A 25,104-nucleotide genomic window follows, 5' to 3' on the forward strand; every position below is an offset into this window, starting at 1 on the left:
AGAGCCCTCCTTTATAGGGTCCCTGGGGTGGCAACAGTTTTTTGATGCAGTGCTATTGTCAGGTCATGGCAAACAGATGAGAAGTAGAAACTAAACGGAGCATACCATTACTCGAGTAGCACCCTTTTAGTATTGTTGATTTCACTAAGTATGTATTCATGTGTTTTATTAAGGGTGATTCAATCTCCCAGGAGAAGATTCTGTAAGATCTCCCTCAAAGATCCATTTTCACCAAATCTAACTATGCAACCATTTATTATAAATCACTGCTTCAATGATGCAAGTGTCTCCGACTGAAATGGATGTTGTTGCAAGTTGATCCCATCGGTCACCTGATACATGCACTAGTCTAATCAAACAACACCGCTACATGCCAAGCTATAGTCTGATGCAAGCTACCGTACAGACAAACTGCAGGGAAAGCCATGTGAGTAGCAGATGTGAAAGCTCAAGTTGTGTGTATCCTGTGAAGGGTGGATCATATTTTGGTCACTAAATATTGAAGGGTGTGACAGACCCTTGTGTTGTTGTTTACCATTCAGTTCCAGTTATTGACTCAGCTTGCCAACCCACTACATTTCTGGAATAACTGGGATGAGAGGAGGGAGATAATAAGGAAAAAATAAGACTAGAGAGATATATATAGACACACACACACACACACACACACACACACATATATAAATATATACAGAGAAAAGATGGATGAGAGTAAAGAGAAACCTATTTCACATGACTAAGAGATAGAAATATGAAATAGCACTATATTTAGCTGTGATTTGGACAGAACATCTTTAATAAGACAAGGCTTTGACCATGGGAAAAAAAACTTGTATGCATTCAGCTTGTATACAGCATTTTGACCCTCTGGTTCGGTCACTTGCTCCAAACTCTACCCCATTAATTCGTAAAGAGTAATTTCTACTTCACCACCTTTCTCTTCAAGCTCTAAGAGGTCTTCTCTCTCCCTCAGTAAAGTGTCGGAGGAGTTAAAGGCGGACTCCTCCGCTCGACTGTGAAGCCCTTTTGTGCACAGAGTCACAGGAGGAGGAGTGACAGAGAATGTCAGAGTGGGTTTGTGCATGCTGCTGCTCAGCACACACAGAAAGTTACATGGCGAATTTGTTTCCAGTATTCCTTCGATTTCCCTTCGGCATGAGGCAGAATTTTTTCAAGGTTCGATAGGTGTTGAAGAGTTCAGCTGTGAACCTGCGTCAAGTTTTATCCTCTGCTCGTTATAACTCCGGAGAGAATAGTTGTAACAAATTTCAGCAGCTGACGTCTTTGACAACATGTGAGTAGCATGCTCAGTACTGTAGATGTAGAGATTTGCAGAAACAGGATTTTTTTTTTTTTTTTTTTACTGGAAAAAACATTTTATTGCTCAATTACTTATTGAAGGTTGTCTATTATCCAAACTCTTGGCCGCATTGTGATTTTTATGTTAATGTTTTTTCACTGCTTCAACAAAGTTCCCAAGGAAAGTGATCCTTTGAAGTTTAATCTTTTACAAATGCTTTTATCAAGTGCTGACAAAAAGTTGAGGCACATTGCAATCACATATGGCAGTCTGTGATTTGATGGTTTAAAAGGAAATTCAGATTTAGTACAGCTTGAAAAAGAAGTCTGAAAGAGGAATAAATGCAAGCAAGCACATGATCATACAGGTGTTAGCCAATCGTATTTGGAAAAACTATTACTACCATTTAAAAATCATTGTAATCATCTATCAGAGTTATGATTGACTTCCTGGTTCATCTTTGATCACTTTCTTTATAGCAATGTTGCAGTTTACAATTTGGCGTAAACTACAAAAACAGGACACATGCTGTATCCCACCATGATAAGCTTTTAAATTGTACATGAAAAGCCTCTATAAGTGTTGTAAAATGAGATTTTGATGCATCGTAGCAATTTATAGAAACAAAATGAGTCGAGTGTCCTTGATTTTTCTATGTAAGCTTATTTTCTGATGCAATTAGTTACTGTTTATCCAAGGTCCAATAAGCATTGCCCTGTGTGGAGAAGTGGCGGGCCAGGTTTGTGTTATTTTCTCACTCTCTCTCTCCAAGAGGTTAATTCTTCTTCTCTGATCTCATACACAGTAGTCAGAGAGAGATGTCTGTGTTCCCGTCCCCCATGTCCTTAATTTATCCAACAGAAAGGATCAGTTGACCATGTGTCCCCTGTTGGGCACAGACTATTTCTTGCAACATTCTTTGTAGCAAGAGAGTGAGTTTTGAATAAGTCAGATTTAAGTTAGTATTTGTGTTGCGTGCTGAGCTGCAGACACGGATCGGGTGGGGGGAGTTACATAATCCTGGTGGAGGTAGAAGTTGATGCAACAGAATGATATCACCGCTGCGACTGTGTTTGAGCCCAGCAGATGACTGAGATTCAGTTGTTCAGTTCAGGCCAAAGAGTAGTTCAAGAAGCAGGTGAGCTGTAAATAACTGCAGTCATGAATGGAATAAAGACATTATTTCTCCTCAATGAATTCCTTTTTTAGGAATTTTGACGTGTTTTAGTTGCCAATACTGAAAGATTTTGATAATTGCTAAATCTGCTTCATTTCTCAGCTACTCTCAGCTGAAAATAATTATGTGAATATTTATTTTATGTCCCTCAACTCTAATGTTGCCATTAGCCTCATTTCTTTCTTTGTCCTTGTAGAATTGAATAATGCTCAAATGGTAATATTTAATCTGATACTTACAATTGACCTAGTTGGGAAACTCTTTTTAATTTGGCCTCACACCGAGAAGGTCTGATTGAAGCTGATTGGGAGTCTTTCTTATGGGTCCTTCAGTAGTTTGGCATTGACTTTATGGCGGGTTGGTGTCTGTTGATTCATTCAGAAGCCACACTGTTCCAGATGAGTTGTTTCATGACTAAATGAAAATCAGATTTACTTGTACGTATCTGTGTGAATTGATTTGAGTATGTGCATCAAACTGTGGATACCAGCTGTCCACCTCTCGTGATATCCACTGGTCTCAACATTCTTGCACTTACACTTCTCTGATGCTAAAAAGACAAGCCAGCCACAGCCTCATTGACACATTTTCAAGCCATGGCATTCCTCCACAAAATGCAGAGGTGAAACGTCTGGCCCCTTGTGTTGGCAACAGGCGTCCACGCTATCAGTCCCTCAGTCTAGTCCGAGGCTTTGGGCGGATTAGGCTGCTTTGACTCCAAACACAGCCCAGATTGCATAACAGCCAAGACAGAGCAATAAAGGCCTTCTAGGAAAGAGTGGACACAAAGAGAGAACAAGTGCCTTGTGTTGTGGAGTGTCCCCATTTGGACCCTGACTGCGGGGGCACAGGGACAGGGGTTTCTGCTAGGCGACAGCTACTGCGGGGCAAGTTTAAAGTGTCATTTGTGTGTGTCATCTTCCAAGCAACGTGTCAAACTGAGACCGATAACTGAATTTTTCTCAGACAAAAAGATGATATATTTGGATTGATGTACTATAAGTTTGAGCATCGCAGAGGTTTCAGGAGGACATGACTAATCCTGGGAAAGAGCACTGAAAGAGCACTGGTTATATACAGTCCTCAATGCGTGGGAATGAATGAATGGTCTGTTAACTCCTCATAGATGCAGCTTTACTCCAGCTGTTGGCCAGACACTCTGTCTTTCTCACCCTCATTTTTTTTTTCTCCAGCCATCTTTACACAGCTGATCTGGCTAAAAATGACATCACAGGATAAGGACATAATTAATCATGATCACTTTCCATAAGCTGTTCTCATAAATTCAGCTTTTAATCTGTCTTTTTATCCACTATTGATGTCTCTGCACTGTGGCGGGAGGAACCACAATAACCACTTCATCTCTGTCAACAGTAAGCTCTTTCTTGAAGATAATGATAGGACATGACTCTACCTAGTAAATTCAGTATCATTCAGTTTGTGAACCTGACTTTTGGAGCTCACATGCAATCTGGCTTTGCATAAGCACTTGTCCAGCTTTCCTTTAGCCTGGTACTAACTATTTCCTTTTCCCTTGGTAGCCTCTGGGACTTGATTGAAATCTATGTGGAGAACCCCAGTATAAACAAAGACTAAGAGTTGCACTTACTTTATTAGGCACCCCTGTCTTGTTTCGGGTGTGTTATTGGCTCGGAGCCCCCCCCTCTGCACGGGTCACTTAGCTTAATGAATAGACCCCTTCTAAGCAAAGGGGCGGATGGACACAGAAGATGAACTTTACAAGGGGAAAGGGACTACATTTTTTATTTTATTATTTTGCATGAACTCAAACACTTTCTTTTCGGGTCTATTGGGAACACTGACCTCAACTCCCCAGCTATTATCTTACCTCTGTAGGGAATTCTATTCAGGCACCAACCTTTCCTGCTCTTTATTACACTCCTGTCTTCTTCAATTCACAAGAGACACAGTGTGAAAAAGTAGTATTATATTATTCATCATACCGCCAGTAACATCAAGGAGCACATTTTTTTTTCTCAATTGTGAATCCTCAACAGTTATGATTCCTCTGGGTTGCATGGTGTCACCGGGTCAAACCACTGCCCAGATTTGAACTCTGATAGCAGTACCTTTTACCTGGTCATGTGTTCCTATCGACACAAAGCCAGAAAGAGAGGCACCAGTGAGCGGTTATGCCCTAATCACGGGACTACTGCCTCCTACTGGTTGCCCCTGGCACTTGCATTGGGTTGGAAGAGAATAACGAGAATTTCTGCGTGTGTTATGCCATCCAGGTGAAGCTCTTATAGTACTTGCTATCATGTAAAAAGAAGTATCTGGTGATACCATGTTAGGGCCAACAGAAGGATTGAGATGGCACTGAAGGGAATTGGTTAATCCAAATTGGGGAGAAAATGGTGGAAAAATACTTTCCATAAAAAACACTTGAACAAGTTGGAAAAGCTTGGATCACTATCATCTCTTCCATCTTATTGTCTTGAAAAACGCTACAAAAACCACCGCCCAAATGGCAAGAGAAAGAAAGTGTTTTTGTTTTATTTTACCCTGGTGCCCTGCTCTCTTTGTCTATTTGTGTATCTTTCCCACATTTGGAAAAGGGGAGTGTAAAAGCCATCACTTGGGACACTGGAAAATTTCAACATCCCAATAATCACATTGTTGCCTGAAAGCACTTCAAAAATAATCTTGTCAATTTAAACCACTGTAAAGAATCATGTTGATGAAGCTCTAATATAAGGAAGTAGCTAGTTAGGAGCTGTAGATCAGTGTGGGTCTGCAGCTTTTACCAGGATGTTGATTAGAACAAGAGCTGACAAGAGTTGCTTTGAAGAGAATCTGTGTAAACTATCAAGGCTTAAAAAAAAAAGGATGTGGTCATGTCTTTGCAGTCTCTCCAGACCAAAACTATCCAGAGTTAGCCCATCAAAGCTTCTCCTCACCTCTAGAACGAGATAGCTACAGCCAGCTCATCAGACGCTCTCCTCATTTGGCCCTCAAGATTTTCCCTACGCAGTCCTGCTGCTAACGACCGTTGATGGCTTTTCCTGAGACACAGCCTCTTCCAGAGTGAAACATAATGCTCTGCATGGATGAAGTGTCTGCCTGAGAAGTAGTGCATGGTGTGAGTAGGTTGTGTCTATGCCTTTTTTTTTGTTTTTACCAGTATTTGTGCTGGAATCTAATATTTATGTTATAAGTGGATTAGTCCAACACAGTCCTTATGTTTATCCAATAGTAGCTCCAAGTTACTGGTGGCAGGTTACAGTTATGTTAAACTCTCAGTCAGTACTTGTCAAATACTGGGACATAGATTCATTTAGATATGACGGATTTTATTCATTCATTTATTTGCATTCAACTATGATGCACATTTTTGGAATAGCATACACATAATACGTCTTATGTCATTAGGGGCATGATTGTTGCAGGGAATATTGAAGGTGAACCTCAGATCTATGTCAATATCAATCAATATTCTTCTCCTGCCTGTTCCAAATCAACCTCCATTACCTTGTCCTTTGTTTCCCCAATCCTGGCGAATTTGCACTCATACGTATCGATTCACAGTAAATCTTTGATGTATTTTTAATGAGCTGCTGGGCAAGTGTTCATTAAGCTACAAGTTCCTGTACTTACTGTATATTAAAGTGTGTTGGGCCAATATCTAAACTGTACTTAAATGTTCTTTAATCTTCCTGCTGATCCTCCCCACAAATAGCCAAAAATCAAGCTATTGCATTGGAGGATTTATTTTCTGTTGTGGAAAGATTGTGATTCTATTGAAATTATACTACAAAGGAATCATTTTGCATGTTATGCACCAAGCCTTCTTGCCATCAGTAAGGCACATATGCAACTACTACTATGTTGCTTTATTTATCAGGTGCACTTCATTAGGCTGGCTTTTCATCATTTATCATTTTCATCAATCTTCTCTGATCTTCACAAGTCAAATTAATCCAGCTCAGACCATGAAATAGCCCTTTGTGTAGATCATTTACGAGGCCACAGGATTAATTTAATAGATGTCCTTGAGCCCTCGCACACAGCATAGTAAAGGCATGCTTTGTTGCCAAATCAATAGTTCAGCCATTAACTTTTACCAAATATGGCACCATGCAGAGCTATACTTACATGCTGTTACATTAGCATGTGTAGCCACTGAAGCTGTCTAATCTCTTGGGCTTCTTGAATGTAAATGCACTTAGAACTTTATTCTTGTCTGGCTATTAGTGGTTGAAGCAGTTTAAGGCCCGAGGGGACGTTCTCAGAAGATGTTTCATCGTTGCTTTTTATTAATGTCACACTTATGCCCAGTAGACATGGACCCCCAGCTGTTTTGGAATGCCCACACACTCTCTCAGACACACATACACAAGCACAGAGTGGTGCATCGTGTGTTTGTCCATGTAAGCTATAGGGGAAACATGCTATTTCCGCTGTAAGGGGGATCTATTGCCACAGGGTCAGAGCTCAAAGTTCAAAGGCTAGGAGGTCACACAGTTGCACCATCTGGCCTACAGAACCTTAAAATATCTGGAGCTCCCTCCATGTGCAACACTTAGGTTAATAGAATTACATTTCAATCCATGTTGTTGTATTTATGCAAAGTCTTGTGAAAACCTGTGACTGCCGAGACTTGCATGTATGTGAGCGTTCATGTGCATCTTACACTGATTTGCTTGTGCTGTTCTAACTTTATTATCATCTGAGTGCCGCTGCTCTTCTCTTGTTTAATTTATTTTACTTTCTATAATGAAGACCATGTAGAAACACAACACACCCAGTTGGTCATTCCAGCCAGGACAGATATGGTCCACTGTCTCCCGCTGTTATATAATTAATAAGGACTATGTGGTTAGGATCACAGACATTCTCACCTGACTAATGTGCTTGGGATCACAGAACAAGTATTTACCTCCCGGGGACTATGTAAAAACACCAATGTGGACCCACATGGTGTAAGATATCACACATGGCCTTTTCTTATCACTTGAAGAAACAGTGTCAGAAGTTATTTGCAGAGGCCTACGTGGGTTCATTTCAACCAAATGAAACAGCATCAGACATAGCACCACACACACAGAAACAGCCACAACATAAATAGCATCCTTGCAGTAAAAAGCCTCACAAGTGTAAAATGACAGATTAGGTTTCCTGTTGTACAAATGGGGATTCTGTGGATCAGTCGTCAGTCACGTTGTTCCTAAAGCGAATATATGAACTAGTTAAAGAGGACTTAATAAACAGGGGTTTTATTTAGTGTGACGGTGGGACCATAATACAGCTGGCCTTACTGCAGTCATTACCATCATCATCATCGCTGAAAGAATAAAAGAGAGGTCAGGGGAAGGATGTGGGGGCAGAAAGAGAGGACAAAGAGAAGAAAGAGCTTAAAGAAAGAAAAAAAGAGAGTTGGTGTAACAATCTGTGAGTCAAATGTGGGAGAATAGTATCACAGCTCGATCTACCGTGTAACCTTCAGTTGACTTTTGTTTGAAATTAGGATGTAAATAGGAAAAGCTTTGTGGAAGCCAAAGTCACGTGTTTATTGTTATCAGCCAGAATGACGAAAGTGGTTGTTGTCTGTAGTTCTGGATCGTGGGGTGCAATAGTGAAGTAACTGTCCTGCATGCAAATGTGCACAGATGGCTAGGTGATATGAACTGCACCATAGGCTGAAAAGCTTTCAAATTGTGGGAAAAAAGGTTCTCTGTGTGTGTGTGTGTGTGTGTGTGTGTGTGTATGTTTCTATATGACGCATTTACAACAAACCTACTAAATCATCTACAGCTCCATTTGTTCTATCGCCTTGCTACTCCTGTCAAGTCAGGATAAACTCTTCTTATATTCTATACAAACCAGATCAGCGGCCACTCAATGTATTCATCTTTCTATTTTTCACTCGCTACGCTTTTCTGTTTTCTCCATCTGTCTGCAGCAGGGTGGAGTTTTCTCCCTGCTTCCTTGCTCGGAGAGAGCTTGTTAAATGGCTGTTGTTGGACAAAGTAGCTCTTTCCATTACATGAGTGTTTTCAGCACCAGTGCGCTAAAGGAGGGGCGTCTGTGTGTATGAGAGCGTGCAGGGCTGATTTCGGTGAATGTTACTGTATGCATTGATATGTGTTTTTTCTGTCCATGTACGGTACCAGCCAAGAGTTTAGACACACTTTCTTAGTCATTCTCTGTCTCATTGAATGTGGAGGTGTGTCCTTCTCATCCACTGTTATTGGAAACAAGACTCTCTCTTAAGTAAAGCAAAGAGTTTTATTTCTTGAAATAGGAGCTTGTACAAACTGTAAGACACGGAGTAGGTGTGTGATAGAGCCTAACCTTACAGGACTGTTGTCACTCTCTCAAACTCTACTATAAAATTCAGTGGCCCACCTCCCGCATACAGGCTGTTGTGATAGACCTCCCACATACGCACACACAACAGGGGCAGAGTTAGACCAATGCAAGCCACTGAGCTGCAAGCAATAGCAGTAACTCTCCTGATCCGGCCAGACAGCAAGCTATTCAGGAGTGGGAGGAGGAGAGGGAACAGTAGCCAGAACCAACTACCCCAACTCTTGCTGTAATCCCTCATTTCCCACCCTGGGGGCTCCTCATCAGGCCTTTTCCCAGCTTAGTTTGGAACCATACCGTCGTCCACTGCTCACACAGGTAGGGGATCCTCCTCCTGTGGAGGCGTTTCTGTCATTTCCTTTGAAAAAGCTTTGACTTCCTCTGAGATGACTTTTTGAGGTGTTTTAGTTGAGGCGTTTAGGATGTAAAAGCGGCTGAGCTGTGTGACTGCTGTGATCATCCTAATTGCGTGAGTCACATTAGGCTACAGGGCAAGTGATTATAAAGGTGCTGAAATAGACAAAGTGAGGGGAGCTCTTCTTTCACGACTTATGTCTATGTTTATCAGCATGAGTGATGCATTAAAAGTGTGTTTATGTGCTCATGTGGGCAGGAATTCACGGACAGTCCCTAACTCGATACTTGGGCAGTTTCATGAGCTGTATAAATTTGTCATGGTGACTTAATTTGGAGCCTCCTGTCTCAGCAGCTAACTTGTGAGTGGAGACAACATTGACATTAGTGGAGAGTTCATCAGCTTCCAAAAATCTGAACCGTCATCATAATTGATCTCTTTTGGATATTGTGTGTGTTGAATGTGATCTTTATGACAGCTACCTTGCATACTGATAAACTGAGCCGGCCAGACTACAATTACTAACATTGGAGATACAGTGTTCGAATGGCATGCCGTACAGCATCGAGACATTATCAGACTAGACATGCTGGAAGCGGCCATAGCCTTTTTTCCCCCCACTAGTGGTCCACCAATGCACCACTCAAATAAACTCTCTAATGGGTTAGTAGTAGACAACATAAACTGGAATTTTCTGTGACCAAGAACCACAAGAGTTGTTTCCACCAGTAGCCTGACAGTGCAATCGTTACAGTGCGCCATACCCTTGGCACGTTGCCTCAAGCCAGCCAAGGAGACCTTGCAGTACCCGGTTTGTGTACGCCCAACAAGCTCCATTACAGAGCCCTGTATTCACTGAAGCGGAGATGGAGATATCTATATGTTACAGAGACACAGACCGCTTCTTTGTGTAACTCCTTTCCCAGCTATCTGATTTGCTTACTGGGACATGGCTAATCATGAGTTATGAGGTTTTCTTTTTCTTTTTTGCCCTTCCAAAGGATGCTTAACCGCTCAAACTGTTACTAAATGATGTGGAAGATGTGAGATGGCTGAGACATTACACCTTAAAAGAAATATATTATATTTTGATAACCTTTGTTCACATGAGAATATTGGCAAATTGGTGCATTGTACTGGCTGCATGACAGAATGAGAGAGTGTTTGTGTTTCAGCCTTTTCAGTTAAACTCCCTGATGTTGAGCTTTTGTTTTGCTTTGGGTTTCAGAGGCCAGGAAAAGCCTTCAGGTCTCCCTTACACAGTGAGGCTGATTTTCCAGTGATGACTAAATTCTTCTGATTGAGGCACCCCACTTCCTCTTTACTGGACTTGGGTGTGGCTATGTGTTAATGTGTATGTTCACGTGTGTACAGTATAAGTGCAATATTTGTGCATGCGCATTTGGGTTCAGTGGACACAAACGACACTGCAGCACTCTATCAGAGGTAATAAGTTAACAGTGGATTAAAAGTCTGTGATGTCCATCTGTCGTACTTTTTCTGCATCAGCTTATCCTGTTCACAGTTGCACAGCTTATGAGCAAATCAAATCAGAAACTGGTTCATCGTCTATTGTGCCAGTATTTCTCAGGTGGCACAGATTAGTCCAATTGGCTTGAGAAAGCGCAAGGCAGGCTCTTGTGATTTCATCGTTTTTTCCGAAGCGCATGCCACAGACCCTGCTCATTTCCTGAAGCTGGTAGAATAGGTGGATAGGAGCCAGTGTTTAATTTAACTGCAGCTGTTTTGGCAATGGCCACACAATGTCCCCATACCCCTGCTTCTCTCTCTCTCTGATAGTTCCTCACTTTTTGCTCCTTATTCATTGATGAAAACAATGTGCTTATATTTAGAAGATTTACACACTGATTTCTGTATTGGCCTATGCACCATTGCTCTAAGAATAGTTTGGTGGTTGAAAATGAAATGGGGAGGGGAAGTTAAATAGCGGTTGAATGTTGCATTTGGTTTAATCTAATGAGCCTCTTTTGAACTTCTTTTTCCAGAAGTCATCCATACCGAAGGACCCCTGGACGGCAGCCTCTACGCCAAAGTGCGCAAAAAGGAGTCAGTTGAAGGAACAATCACAGCGAATGGCCTTCCACCCACTGCTGTTGAACACGCACTGCCTGCAGTTGACCATGCCTTGTCAGTGAGCAGTGACTCAGGAAACTCTACTGCCTCCATCAAAACTGACCGAACTGATGAACCGGCAGCAGCCCCTCATGCTTCCACAGTGAGCCAGCCACATGTTCCTGTAGGTGAGGAGTTACCCTCAGTCCATCACCAGGTCCCAGCTGCCCAGCAACACATAAGTCCCCAAGAGAAACAGGAGCTGGAGCAGCTCCTGAGTGGCTTGGAGGGGCCCATGCACCGACAGGGCTACCTGTCCTCCCCGGCTTCTGCTGTTGGAGGGATGCTTCACCTGGTGCCTGCTCAGGTCCACGTCAATGGCCACGGTAGCATGGACCGTGAAACAGACATTTTAGATGACGAGCTGCCTATCAGTCAAGAGGGCAACAGTGTGGACAGTCTAGGGACGTTCTCCTCCACGGATGGTCGGGCCACACCAGCTGATCTTTATTACCAGTCTGAGTCAGTTATTAATGGACAGGATCATGTACCGTATCTGGAGCGCAACGTTCCAGAAAAGCCCCTGGAAAACATCCAGCAACAGATTTGCATATCCAACAAACCTGCCACTTTGACCCAAAGTGATTCAGCCCCGTCCTCGGTTAATTACATGGCTACACAGAATGGAAATCTACACCGCTCCCAGTCGTATGGTGCAGAACCAAAGTCTATGCCACCAGCTCCCGCCCGCACCACCAGTAGCAGGGAGGCCGTCCAGAGAGGTCTCAATGTTTGGCAGCAGTTTGGTGTACCTGAGGAGCCAGTAACTGAGGGACTCACGTTTAGTCCACCTACTTCAGTAATGCCAAGTCACCAAAGCCTCCCTCAGTTCCCTCATCGCCAGAGCGCCTCCCAGCAAGAGATTGAGCAATCTATTGAAACCCTTAATCTCCTCATGTTGGACCTGGAACCAGGCCGTTTGCCGGTGCCTAAGTCTCAAAGTGCTCCACTGAGAGAAAACAGTGTTGTAGTGACCACACAGCCGTCCTTCTCCCAAAGCCAAACCAGACCTTCCTATCAGGCCGATGCCGCTATTCACACCCACTTGGCTGGCCCCATGTCCAGCTTGGCCAGCCACACGTTACCTGCTCAGATGTCACCTGGGAAGCCTATTACACCAGACCTTGCACCTGCTCAAGGATCTCTGAGTCACACATCTGAAATAGCTGGAGCCAGTCCTTCCTCACAAATCTCCCCTCCTGTATCTGGCCACTTCCAGCTCAAGCCCGTCAACACCTACCCACCAAACACATTGTCTGCATCTGCGGAGGTCTCTGAGCCCCAAAGATGCCCTAGTGCTGCCTCAGCATCACCCCAGCCAAGAGACAGTGAGCCTGATGAAGTCTTCAACGTTGAAGGTCTGGTTGCGCAAAGAGTGGCTGGTAAGATTTAACATTAACTTATTTCATCCTTATACTCTCCATTTGTATATCTTAGGAGAAAACCTTTTAATTAAAAAAAATACTTGTTTCCAGCATCTGGTTCTATCTTTAAAAGGTATCTCACACATTTCTATAGCATATGGTGATGCAATACCAACCTTAAAATCCTATGTTTCCGCAGACTACACTGTGCTTGACCTTCAATGCATCCAATTGAGAACAAATATAAGAGTGGAGTAGCACAGTCAGTGGAAATATTGGATTTAAACATTGGTTTTGCCTCTGACAACCCTTTTATCATTGTCAGCAAACTGAGACAGACTTCTTCGAGATTACAACAAAAAAAAAACTGAAAATACAACCTGTACTGTAGCTGGAAAACAGGCTAAAATGTTTTTATTCTAAGGTTTGAACTATAAACACTGTGACTGAATCACTGAGTAACATGCACTCAGATCAGAGATGTGACTACCTGACATCTTTACTTTACCTTTACTTACAGAAAAAGGAAGCCTCAATGCTTACATTCATGAAACACAATGATAAGGACATATAAAGTATGTCCAAATTTTAAATATAGTTGAATGAATCAATTTCTGTGACCTGGTTGGTTCTTGGCATTAAGCTTTGTACTCTGATGTTGGGCTGGCCTTATGTTATAGTCCTTCCATTGTCTATACAGGTCCAAATTTATTTCCCATGAGGCTTTGTGCAAAATCGAATCTTGATTGTAGCCTTCCACTATAGCTTCTCCCAAGAGGCACCCAAAAACTACTCCATTTCCTTCATTCAGCAGCGCCAAGTTACCCTGCAGCTAAATGAAAATATTGTTCATTTTGGAAATTATTATTCACTGTATTGGATGTGTGTAATGTTTGTTTTTGTGGCAGCAAATGTGCAGAACAGAACATGTACTGAAGAGTAATATTGATGCCATTGGTCCTGCACTGAACACACATCTCTCCTGGAAAACATTGCTCTGTCCTTATCTCATTTCCTGAATGTCACCTCATCAGTCCCTATCACTCAGCCTCAAACAGGAAGTGTTCTCTTCAGCCTGGCAGGTTGACTGTCCCTAGATAAGCACATCAGACATCCTGCACAGCAGCAAGAAATGGAACAAAGTCAACATAAAGGAGTGTGATAGCTAAGCCTTCAGATAACAAACAACAGAAAGAGGTTTTCTAGAATCAACAGTATGGTTTATTTAACTTTACTGCCATTTAAATGTAGAACAATGGTTATAAAATGCTAATTTAACACTACCAGGAGCAGTTAAATGACTCACCTCTGACTGCTTTCTACTTCATGTATCATGGAAATCCTAATTTTCTCATGACGTGTGTTTGGAGACCATAACAACAAAACAGTTTCACTTGTAGCATCCACATCAGCATTCACAGGTTGATGTCCAAACTTCTATAATAGGAATGAGCATCTTTTATATATATTTGTAGAAAATATGTGTCAGTTACCTTCTTGTTTCTTATTCTTGTCATAGGCGGGACATCATCTTCTGTCTGCTTGATTTCCTTTTCCTGTTAGTTTTTCCCATCATCGTTCTTCTTCTCCTCTCATCATTCATCTGTTTTTCCCAGAATACTCGGCTCGTGTCCAAAGTGTCATCCCCAGCATGACCTCTTCTCAGTCTGAGCACCGCCGTTCTCACTCCCTCTCGGGTTGGTTCTCCCATCCTGTCAGAAGGAACACTTGAAAAAAAAAAAAAAAGTGTTCCTTCAATCCAAGTTCAAGTCTGTACCTGCTTAATCTCTGAGTGCGGTGGTCTTTGGTTTGCATTTAATCATTTTGCATTTCTAATCTTTGACTCCCCCATTTCTAGCTGCTGGTGTGTGTCTTTTTGTCCAGTTCCTCTTTTCCTCTTTCATACATTTTCAAAGCCTCATTATCTTCAAACTAACCATCTAATAATCTCTCTTTGCATACATTACAGCACTCCTATTTGCTGTTTGTTCTATGCTGCAGTTTCCTATCTCAAAGTTAGGGAATTACCCCAGCACAAAAAACAAAAAAAAAAACAAAAACCCAATTGGATAATGTTTAAGTTTCACAAGAACAGGACAGAGGAAGCACAAAGGAGGCTCTGTCCCTTGCCAGGAGAGTGCATGTCACAAGATCCGTTTTGCCAAACCTGGGGAACAATACCAAGGCTAGGATACACTGGCCTCATTCAAAGCTGCTTTTTTCACTCGCACTATTTTGAAGATTTATAAAGCCAGACAAAGGACACCAAATCTAGGAGAGAGACCACAGTCCTAGTTGGAAACATCACTAAAGCTAGATGCATCCACTGGGAGACAGCGACCACAATGCAGACAGGATAGTCCTGTGTAGGGCCGTAGGGTGTCAGGGGCCGGTCTGGCTTCTTTACCGCAGACAGTAATATCCTTTTTAGTGATGCAACACTACGTTAATGTAAAATGCTACACAGTAGATCTCGGATTAGTTGGAATTAAGCTCTGATGATGTCACATGTGAAATCATCATGACATGTCTACACTACTTTTTAGAGCATTTTAAATAAATGACTCATAATTTGAACTGCTTCTTCGTACTATTACCTGAGATAACCCCTCTCAGATGCTGTTTCACCTCCCCTAAAAAGAAAAGAAAAAACCCAAAGGATCACCTATATCAAGTTTATGTTTTTTGAATCAACTTCATGCTTATTCCACATGATAACTGGATTTTAAATAGCTGAGAAATGGGAGAAGAGAGAGAAAGAAAAAAAGTCAGTCCTGGAGCTCTCCAGCCGTCTCAGCTGGAAGCCATTAGCTGTCGCTGGGGCAACAGGGCAGTGTTTGACAGTGCTCTGCTGTAGAGCAGTGCATCGTGGGTACATCTGTTTCTCAGTTTCCAGGCTCGGTGTGATGGTGGGTGTGTTTCTGTTGGGGGATGCAGACTACATGCTTTTCAGATCTGTCAGTTCCAAGATTTTTTAACCAACACCCTGCAACACAAAGCTAAATAAATCAAGCCTCCTAACTTGTTTATCATTGATTCCTTTCAATTCAATATTTTGACACAATTGGAAGATTACACAGTTTTTAAATGGAGAAAACATATAGAAAATCTATTTTAAGACCTTGGAGGTTTTACTTACTTTGCTGGAATGGCAGCTAACTTCATTCCTAACTATTTAAGTCTGACATTTTCACAGCTGCTATCACTAAATGATCCCCACAGACACTTGGCTAGGATTTTGCCCCTCACTTCAAAGTGAATAAGCTAAGGGGACATTAATATTTTCAACGTTTCCATAACAGTCAGACCCAAAGGGTGTGTTTTTCCATGTATGTAAATGTCAAAAGCCTTCAGTCACTATCAGGTCAGGTGTTAAAGTTTGTCTGTTAGATTATTTCTCCTAAATATTGCTAAATATAGGTCTGTTTTTCTAAGTTTGAGAGAATAAATGCCATTGTTGTTGTAGAAGTTGTAGTTGTCAGTTCAAGAAAACGAGAAGATTTAAACCTAACAGATGGGAAATCTCTACATCAATCAACTAAGCACTATTTCACTGATAAAGTTGATCGATCCAAAAAAGATAATGTAGTAAGTAGATCTTGACTTTTAATTATTCAGTCACAAAACCTCCATATTATACATGCAAGCATTACGGTGATAAAGTTAAACACTTTGGGTAAAAACACATAAATCATAATCCCCAATGTTTAACGCTTGTTACTTAAGTTTATTGTATTTTCCCCTTTTTTTTCTCCCATTAACATTCATCCTGTGCCAAAGCACGGGGCAGCCAGTGATAGTGCTTCACATTGGCAGAGCTGGTTTTAGACCCGCCAGTCAATGGCATTGCATATTAGCTTAAAACTCTTAACTCAAATCCTGTTTGTTTAATGCTGGTAGCTTTCTCTCCCTCTCTCTCTCATTCTCACAGTTCAAACCAGATTAACTAAAATGAGCTTATTGGTTGCTTTGAGGTTCAGCCAGAACCAGCCACATTGACGCATTGGATAACTAAAATACAGTTTGCACCAGTGTCACTATCAGCAAGTCTTGATAATGCCTGCAAGAGAACATATTTCTCCCTGTATTCCAAAAAGTAGTTTCATATTATAGTTTCCAAGGTCATATTCTATTTTCTCCACAGTTTGAAATTCTTGAAAGAGTTTGTGTGTTTGTGTGTGTGTGTGTTTGTGTGTTGGATTGCGGATATCATTCATGGAGAAGCTACATTTGAGGATTTGTTTTTGGGCTGCAGTTTGATCAGCAGCTAACCTTGCATTAACCTTGTGTGTGCATGTTAAATAAATTTGGAAGTTTGAACAACCACAGCCTCCTGCAAACGCTTTGCAGTGTTTGATTGTCTGTCAAATGCACTCGATGACCTGTGTGGTGAACATTCACAATGGCTGACAACCATTAATCTCTGGTGACAGTGATGGAATTGGCGGAGCAGCATTGATCAGCCCTTACTGAATTTTAACACTCACTTGCACATCATCAGGTGTCCAGGCCCGTACAATATCCTTGGATGAGCCTGCAACTCTGCCCCGCCGTCGCATCACCAGTGATGGCCAGTACCAGAACGGTCCTGATGATGGTTCCTCTCCTGATGGCCCAGTTCGCTCCCCCATTCGCTGTGTTTCTCCTGAGTTTGTCAATGCCATAGCGTTGAACCCTGGAGGACGACCCAAGGAGGTAGAAAGCGTATATTTGGGAACATGAATATGGTGTGGGTGTGTCTGTTTTTATGCTTGTGGTCTGTTTTCGTTCTCTCTGCAAAGTGTTTTTTTTCATCTCATTGTTCCCCTCTCCAGAGACACATGCACAGCTACAGGGAAGCCTTCGAGGAGATGGATAGTGGGCCTGCCATCAGTCCCACACCCATAGTTGGTGGTGAGGTGTTTCCCCAAACCCCTGCATTCCCCATCTCGCCGCAAACCCCTTACTTCAACCTGTGTAAGTTTCCCCTCTGGCTGACAGAAGGCACTGTGGAGCTCAGGCATATTTAGATATTCAAAATGATGAAGAGATCTAAAGAATTTCAGATCCTAATTTAGGGTTTTATTTGACAACAGAGAGTTATTCTTGTTCTTGAGATTTGTGTCATGTAGTATGGCACGTTATCCTTGGAAACTAAAAGTTACTCCAAACATTACAACCTCATATTGATTTACATTTTTTTCATTAAGGGCTTTCCTGCTTCTTGAAATGCCATCCAGATGTTTCTGGTGGTGAAAGTACATTTTTTATCAAGATGGGAAACACCATTAATTTGTATGTGAACATAAATGGTTGTAACTGTCTAAAGAACTAAACAACAGCCCACTCAATATCAAAATATATTTGAGTAGCTTCACTTAACATTTCATTGTTAAAAAAATATTTGTTTAGCAGTGTTTACTTTCTGGTTTCTTAATATAAGTGGGACAAAATAAATGGAAATTAAATAGTGACAGTGATGAAAACCCGCTGTAGGAAAAGTGAGTTTCATTCATTCACTCATACTTTATTGAATTTCTCTCTTTATTTACTTCCTTTTGTACCTCAAAAATATTCCCACTATTACCTCATCCCATTTTCATTCAGGCTGTAAATGGGCTGCCTTTCCAATGTCCAGTGTACGAGTGGGAAGTTGCAGCATGCTGGCCTTGTATTGGCTCATTAAAATGCCTCAGTGGTCACGTCTTGTGAAGAGTGAATCTAACTTTTCTCACAAGAATGTCTGTAGTCATCATTCACTGGACACAAAATACAAAAAAAAGAGAAAAAAGGGAATGAGGGACAGGCAAAGGCCAAGTCAGTCTGGTGATGTCCAGAATTCAAATCTGTCATGTTCTCCTGCCTTTCCTATTCAGACATAAGTTGATCTTACAGGAAAAACTATTACCCTACAAGTCGAGAAGATACACTGTAGATAAACAGACCAACGAACATATACACAGCTGAGGATGAGTAACACACCCTCATCTGCCCATTCTTCCCACCCCCACCCCTCTCAGTCTCACATACACCCCACACTGAGTTACACAAGAGTTACGTATTAGGTAACACGTCACTTGCCAAGTCTACTAATTACCTCATCCAGTCCTCTTGCCTATCTCCCCCAGAGCACACCCATAAAAGTTAGTCATAAAACCCCTCGCTCTGTGGCGTAATGTCCCTCCTTCCCCTCAGAGTGGGAACATTGCATTACACGCTGATACTGAGCAGTAACATTGTCTGAGATATAAGTATGTTAAATCTTTAACAGATTGTTGAGATAAAACTGATGCGGTTCAGATATGCAGTGGTGGGAGAAAAAAAGTTTTATTGTTTGTGTTCTTAAAGTTTTAATGGACCACAAGGCGTGATTTTTTTTTGTCTCTCAGATGAGCAGAAACTGTAGTCAACAGGTGTCATCAGTTAACTAAGAACAGTTTTGCAGTTACTGGCAAAACTTGTTGAAGGTGCATGGTTAGTTAATTGGTCAGTGCACATGACACCAGATTTATTTCCCAGTACGTCGTCATTTGAGCAGTGTCCACGAATCACATTCCCTAAGCGTCCACTTAAGCTGCCCTACACACAATCCACATTTAGATGTGGGGCATCTAGGCTGCAAGTACAAAGAATTGATTGGGATTCTTTGGTAAGTGGGCGATGCATGTCTCTCTCGCGGAGTTCCACTGTCCCACAAAGTCAGCCATATTGATCCCCTCCCTCCCATCCCTCTTCCCCTCCCATCCCTCTTCCCATCCCCTTCCCTCCTCTCTGTCCGAGTGACCCTTTACCCATTACTTATCACAGTCCTGCACCGCTTTGGCATGAGAGCAACACGAGAGCAGCACGGGCAAAACAAAATGCAACATAATAAAGGATAAAAAACACACACACAAATGGGAACTAAGAAATTAAAAATCTCAACACATATAGACACAAACACACATCCATACAACCATACACACATGAAGCACACAGACATGCATTTATTTCAGACTTCCATGCTTTCAGCTGCTGATGCTGCTCTCTGAGTCGCTGATGTCATTTGTAGTTGGGTTTTTGTTGCTGCCCTGTTCACCGCAACCACCACCGCGCCTGCCATTTATGCCTTGTCCTTTTTTTATATAATTATGCTAGCAATATGCATTTGTTATCAGTTTTATCAATTTTTTTTTTCATACACATTATTATTTGTGTTTACACTGGAGAAGAAAGAAAGGAGTGGTTGGCACCGTAAAGGAAGTAATAAAACCCTCTACTCCTCATCTTTCTCTCCAGTGTTATTGTAGCAGAGATTGTGTCAAAGTTCCTGCTTTTTCATTGGCAGTAGAGGCAACATTTCATTAAAATAAATACTATTTGTTACCATTGCTTAAAATATGAAGAATGTAAAAATGAATGCAGGCTTCAGAGTCTATAAAACAATTGAAGAAATGCTAGTTCCCTGTCATATGACAAGCTCTCAGGCAAACCAAGAAGTCTTTGATGAGTTCAGTTTGACCCAGCTCTGCTTTGATGTCAAAGCATGTTTGACACACACCTTATTCTGCTGCTGGTAGAGTGAGGTGGTGTCACAGCCAGAAGTTCACATGCATGTTTTGCTGCTCCATCAGAGCATGAGGAATGGAAACACCCTTTGAAAATGTTGCTCCTGTGTCTCCTGTTTTTTGTGCCTTGACAGCTCTTTACCTGTTAGTATGAGCAGTTAACTTTATATTGATTACAGTAGATTACAATTAAAAAAACACAACAGACCATATGGAAATTAAATACAATATGAAATTAAGCTTTTTAGTTATAGACTGTTTTATACACTGTGGCACAAGTCTCTCCTCTACTTTTCCTTTTTGTCAAAATAATGATAAATAACTGTCAGAATGTGTCAGTGATATTATAGAAACATTTGTATTGTGAAAGTAAGGAGAATATGTTTGTGCCCAGGGAGCAGAGAACAGGTAGCAGCTGTCAAGATGGCTGTAATGTATGATATTGTCTGGTGATAACTGTCTATTTTTCTTCAGGTCGGTCCCCTCCTGGTCTTGCCAAGACTCCACTGTCAGCCCTGGGTTTAAAACCCCACAACCCAGCAGAGATCCTCCTTAATCAAACTGGCACAGGTTGGTTTCAACATTCATTTTATTAGAATTACAACTTATGGTAGCATATCTGGAAACTAAAATATGGAAATGATGATGTGATTCAGGTAAAGGGTTTCTTTCTAAAATGTAAAACAAGCTTATATTTTGAATTAAGAAAAGCTGAAAAACATTTTTATGGTTAAAAAACCAGAGTGGACACCTGACTTAGATTAATCTTTAAACCATTATACCTAGCAGCTAGTGCACCAAAACAACACGTTAAGCTTCTCAACCTTTACTCTTTCTCAAAATAGACACTCTCTCTGTGTGTGTACTGTTGAACGCTACATGGGAAAACATAACGTCCAGTATTAAGAATTGAGTTCTCTTGACATCCCCTGTCATACACGCACTCTAGATGAACGCCAAATAAAAAATATAAGCACAGGAAAAAAAAAAAAACTTTCCAACTCCCTTGCTGTACCTCTTTTACAATCCTGTGTTTTTCTGGATTATCCCCAATGATGCTCCACAGATGATGAGAGCAGTGAGGGAGAGGAAGGTAAGAGTGATGCTGTAATGCCACAGATCATCATCAATATTCATGTTTTTAACTTCATTCAACTGTTGTTTAGTTGTAGTCCACCTACATAACATCCGTGGCCAAACCATTTCCACAACCACTCCCACAGCTGAATTTGTGCTGCACCTATTTTCACAGTTTTCATTCTTTTTCTTTGTGTGTTTTATCACCTGTGTTGACTATGATGACACACCCCACCATGTAATACGCATAAGGAACCAGTGGATGTCACACACAACATATAGCTGTTATAAATGCGTGGCTCATAGAAAAACCTTTCTCTCATATGCAGCACCAAGAAGCTATGTGGAGTCTATTGCGAGGTCGGCAGTGCCAGTTGGAGAGGCACCCACGTCAACTCAGAGTCTTAGCCCACCAGGAGAGACTACAGGCCAGCAGAGAAGTCCAAGTCCCTCCTCCCATGCCCTGAACCCACCTTTGTCAAGCAGCAGCCCCATCCTGAGCTCACAGGGGTAAGAAATAGCATGTTTACATTTCAGTTCAAAGCCACATCTTAAGAATTAAATAAAAATAATGGTTATAAATTGGTTTTGAATATGCAGAATTATGCATCCAAACTGTTTGATCTGTGTTTCCTACAATATCTTCAAAAGGAAAACTTTGCACAAAAACTTTACAGATGGTTAACACATGTTTCTCAATTCTCTTCCAGTGATCAACCCTTAGCAGAGAGCAGCGTTAGCACTCCGTCCCAACCCACTACTGATTCAGGCTTCCGCTCCCAGGCTACAGAAAGTGCCTACCCGACTCCCACTCCTACCCCTTCATATCAAGCCTCGAATACCCCCACTTCGTCCTACCTGGATTCCAGTTCTCCAGCCTCTTCCTACGTTGGCACTGCTACACCTACACTGTCCTATCTTGGCCCCAACACCCCAAACACCGTACTAGGGAGCTATGTGGCCTCAGATTCTGGCCTGCCCAGCTCAGAACTGTCCCAGACCACACTCAGCCGTGGTAGTCCCCATGCACAGTACCCGATGAACATCCTTGGTTCCACTCACAATCCCGTCCTTCAGCAGCGCCCTACTGCTTATCAGGATGTTGCCACCATTGTCCAGCATATACCACCAGCTAATGGCTATGAGGTGGGTATGCCAGGTCTCACCGGCGGTCTCACCGGCAGTCCCATCCTCGGTCATCGTCTGTCTCAGGGAGCTCAGAGTAGCCCAGTCCTCAGCAGACAGACCTCTTTGGGACAAGGGTCTCAGCGAAGCCCGGTCCTCAGCAGACAGCCGTCCCTGGGCCAGCCATTGCAGAGCAGCCCCCAGCTCAACAGACAGCCACCCATCACATATCCCCAAGGGAGTCCAGTGTTGGGCCGCCACCCATCGGTTTCGCAGGTGTCCCAGAGAAGTCCCAGTTTGGACCGGCACCCGATGCACAGCGGTTACACCACTCCGGATGAGAGGCACGGGAACCTGTCCCGACAAAGCAGCTCCTCGGGTTACCAGGGACCACCAACACCTTCCTTTCCCATCTCGCCTGCAGGGTACCAGGATGGGGGGACGATGGGAATGGGTGGTGGATTCCGGCAGGGTAGTCCAGCCCCTGGATTTCAGCCACAGCTTCCAGAGAAGAGGCGTATGTCAAGTGGCGATAGACCAAACGGAGCACTGTCGTATGGCTCGCTCAATGGGAAGACTATTTCCCCAGTGAGTGGAGGAAGCAATCCAGGCTACTTCCATACCCTCTCCGACTTCTCCAGGTTCAACATGACCGGTAAGGACATATATTCTCTGGAGTTACTTGATAACAGATTTTTCCTTCTCTTTATGTTTGTTTCTCAACCTTTCTGAAACACCCTAACCCAGATGCTGAGCGAGCTGTAGAGCTGTAAAGTGGCTTACAGCCCAGCGTGTTGGCAACTACCTCTCTGCTTGTACTGTCCCTTCTACATAGGACACCATTGAATATGGTGGCAAGGGCTGACAAGGCTTTTCTTGTTCAGGGATTAACCTTAGTGTAACTTTATCATGGCATTTTGGATTCTTGCTTGTTGCCAGAATTTGATGGTCCCTCACAATTTTCCAACTCAGTTTACCAATTTTCTCTCTATTTTCTCTCTCTCTCATCTCTTTTTCAAAAGGATTTTGATGCCATTTGATATGTACATTCAGAAATGTTATGCTTCGCCTTAGCCAGAATACTTGAGGGAACCAAAACAAAAATAGACAAAAAACAGTTTAGACGTTTTAGAAATTAGTTTTTTGGCTTTCTGCAAGTTTTTTGGAGTGCTGGCTTTTTCCACTTTCTGCATGATTTGACTGGCAGACCAAATGTAAATACCAATACGCAATATGCCTCCCTCCATTCGTCAGTAATATAAAATAATGATGAGTGTATTAGAGGTTTTGGGTGTATCTTAAATTACATGTGTATGGTCTATTAATGCACTGCTTATCCATTTTATAGTTGCTTTTTTTTGCTTTTCATTCACACTGACATATTTTTGTGATGTTAAAATTAATTTGGTTTCTTTACAGATGGAAGTCCGGAGAGCAGGCTGAATGTCAAGTTTGTCCAAGACACGTCCAAATTCTGGTACAAACCAGACATTTCCAGGGAGCAAGGTAAGATCCCACAAACATGGGGATTGTGTTTTTTTCACTGTGTGCTGTAATGTTTATACAATTCCATAAAAGGAATAGTCCACCAGACACGTATGTTTTGAAAATCAAAGACTCAACTCCCCCAGGCTTGTAAGGTGACTGGAAACTTTGTAGCTTGCAACTACATGCTTGATTACCTCAGTTGTGAGCAACAGAAATAAAGAAATCAATAACCTTGATAGGAACAAGCAGAAGGTCTTTGTTAAGCAATATTTTGGCAAAACTAACTACTCACTACTTCTTTGAATTTGGCTAGAATGATTAAAGTCCTGTGATTCAACCCTTAATGCTTTTGTTTAATCTGAAGTCATTGTTTTGAATTTTCCACACTGATGCCTGGGGATCCTCATCACTTATTTTTTTTTATTATAAATGCATGTAGACACATAATGACAACACACAATAATGAATATGCAGAGAGGAACCTGCGCAATGTACTGTACATGTACAAACAAAAACATTTCCGTACCTCTGTGTTTGGTTGTATGTTTTGGTTATGAGGTCAGTGGCTATTGGATGCCCCATCTGCATTTGCTCACAGTCCGTATTGGATTATATCATGTTAAACACAAGCATATGCTTCACTGCAATGACATCACGCATGCACACATGCCAACATGCACGCACACACACACACACACACGCTGTTTGTACTTAGTGCCACGCACTCTCAAAAGGAAAGCCACACCATATGTAGAGAATTAGGGAACATCTGCATGTATTGCTCATCTCATCCATCGTCCTTCCTTAAACTGTCACATGTGGCCAGACCGAGGCACTGAACTAAATAGTGAAGTAATGGATCTGAAGCTCTCCTCTTTGAACAATGGAGTGTCTGAAGCAAAGTGTCATGTTAAAAGTTGTAGATTTAATGATATACAGAATGAAAGCAATTTTTTAAACAAAGGTTCAGGACCTGTTTCACCTTAAGTGCAGTCAATCTTTACTTTTGACTTTTTGCTCCCCTATTTTTTTTTTAGTTCAACTTGGTCATTTTAATGTGCTTAAAATTCAGCCCGTGCAGTAAAATAAGTCTCTTTTCACATTCCTTCTCTTGTTTTTATTGCCTTAACATACCACTTCACTTGTTGATATTTCTCAAGTAATGTAATGCTGTGCAGTAAATGGTGTATTATGTGTCTCATCTTATTCGATATCATTGGATATTATTA

The 25,104-nt window shown here is 41.9% G+C and overlaps 1 protein-coding gene across 5 annotated transcripts in view; it reads left to right on the forward strand.

Annotated features, from left to right (window-relative positions):
• The window catches only part of tns1b (tensin 1b), a 154,996-nt gene that overhangs the window by 124,761 nt on the left and 5,131 nt on the right, over positions 1 to 25,104 (forward strand). For 3 of the 5 annotated variants that reach the window (XM_053328001.1, XM_053328000.1, XM_053328003.1), the window contains 7 exons: positions 11,169 to 12,677; positions 17,161 to 17,354; positions 17,474 to 17,615; positions 20,660 to 20,755; positions 21,592 to 21,772; positions 21,973 to 23,042; positions 23,807 to 23,893. In XM_053328001.1, coding sequence (XP_053183976.1) covers positions 11,169 to 12,677; positions 17,161 to 17,354; positions 17,474 to 17,615; positions 20,660 to 20,755; positions 21,592 to 21,772; positions 21,973 to 23,042; positions 23,807 to 23,893 — 3,279 coding nt within the window. The remainder of the gene's footprint in view (positions 1 to 11,168; positions 12,678 to 17,160; positions 17,355 to 17,473; positions 17,616 to 20,659; positions 20,756 to 21,591; positions 21,773 to 21,972; positions 23,043 to 23,806; positions 23,894 to 25,104) is intronic. The other 2 variants (XM_053328004.1, XM_053328002.1) reach the window with 1 other exon arrangement.

Source organism: Scomber japonicus, chromosome 11 (assembly GCF_027409825.1).
Source record: "Scomber japonicus isolate fScoJap1 chromosome 11, fScoJap1.pri, whole genome shotgun sequence".
Lineage (NCBI taxonomy): Eukaryota > Metazoa > Chordata > Actinopteri > Scombriformes > Scombridae > Scomber > Scomber japonicus.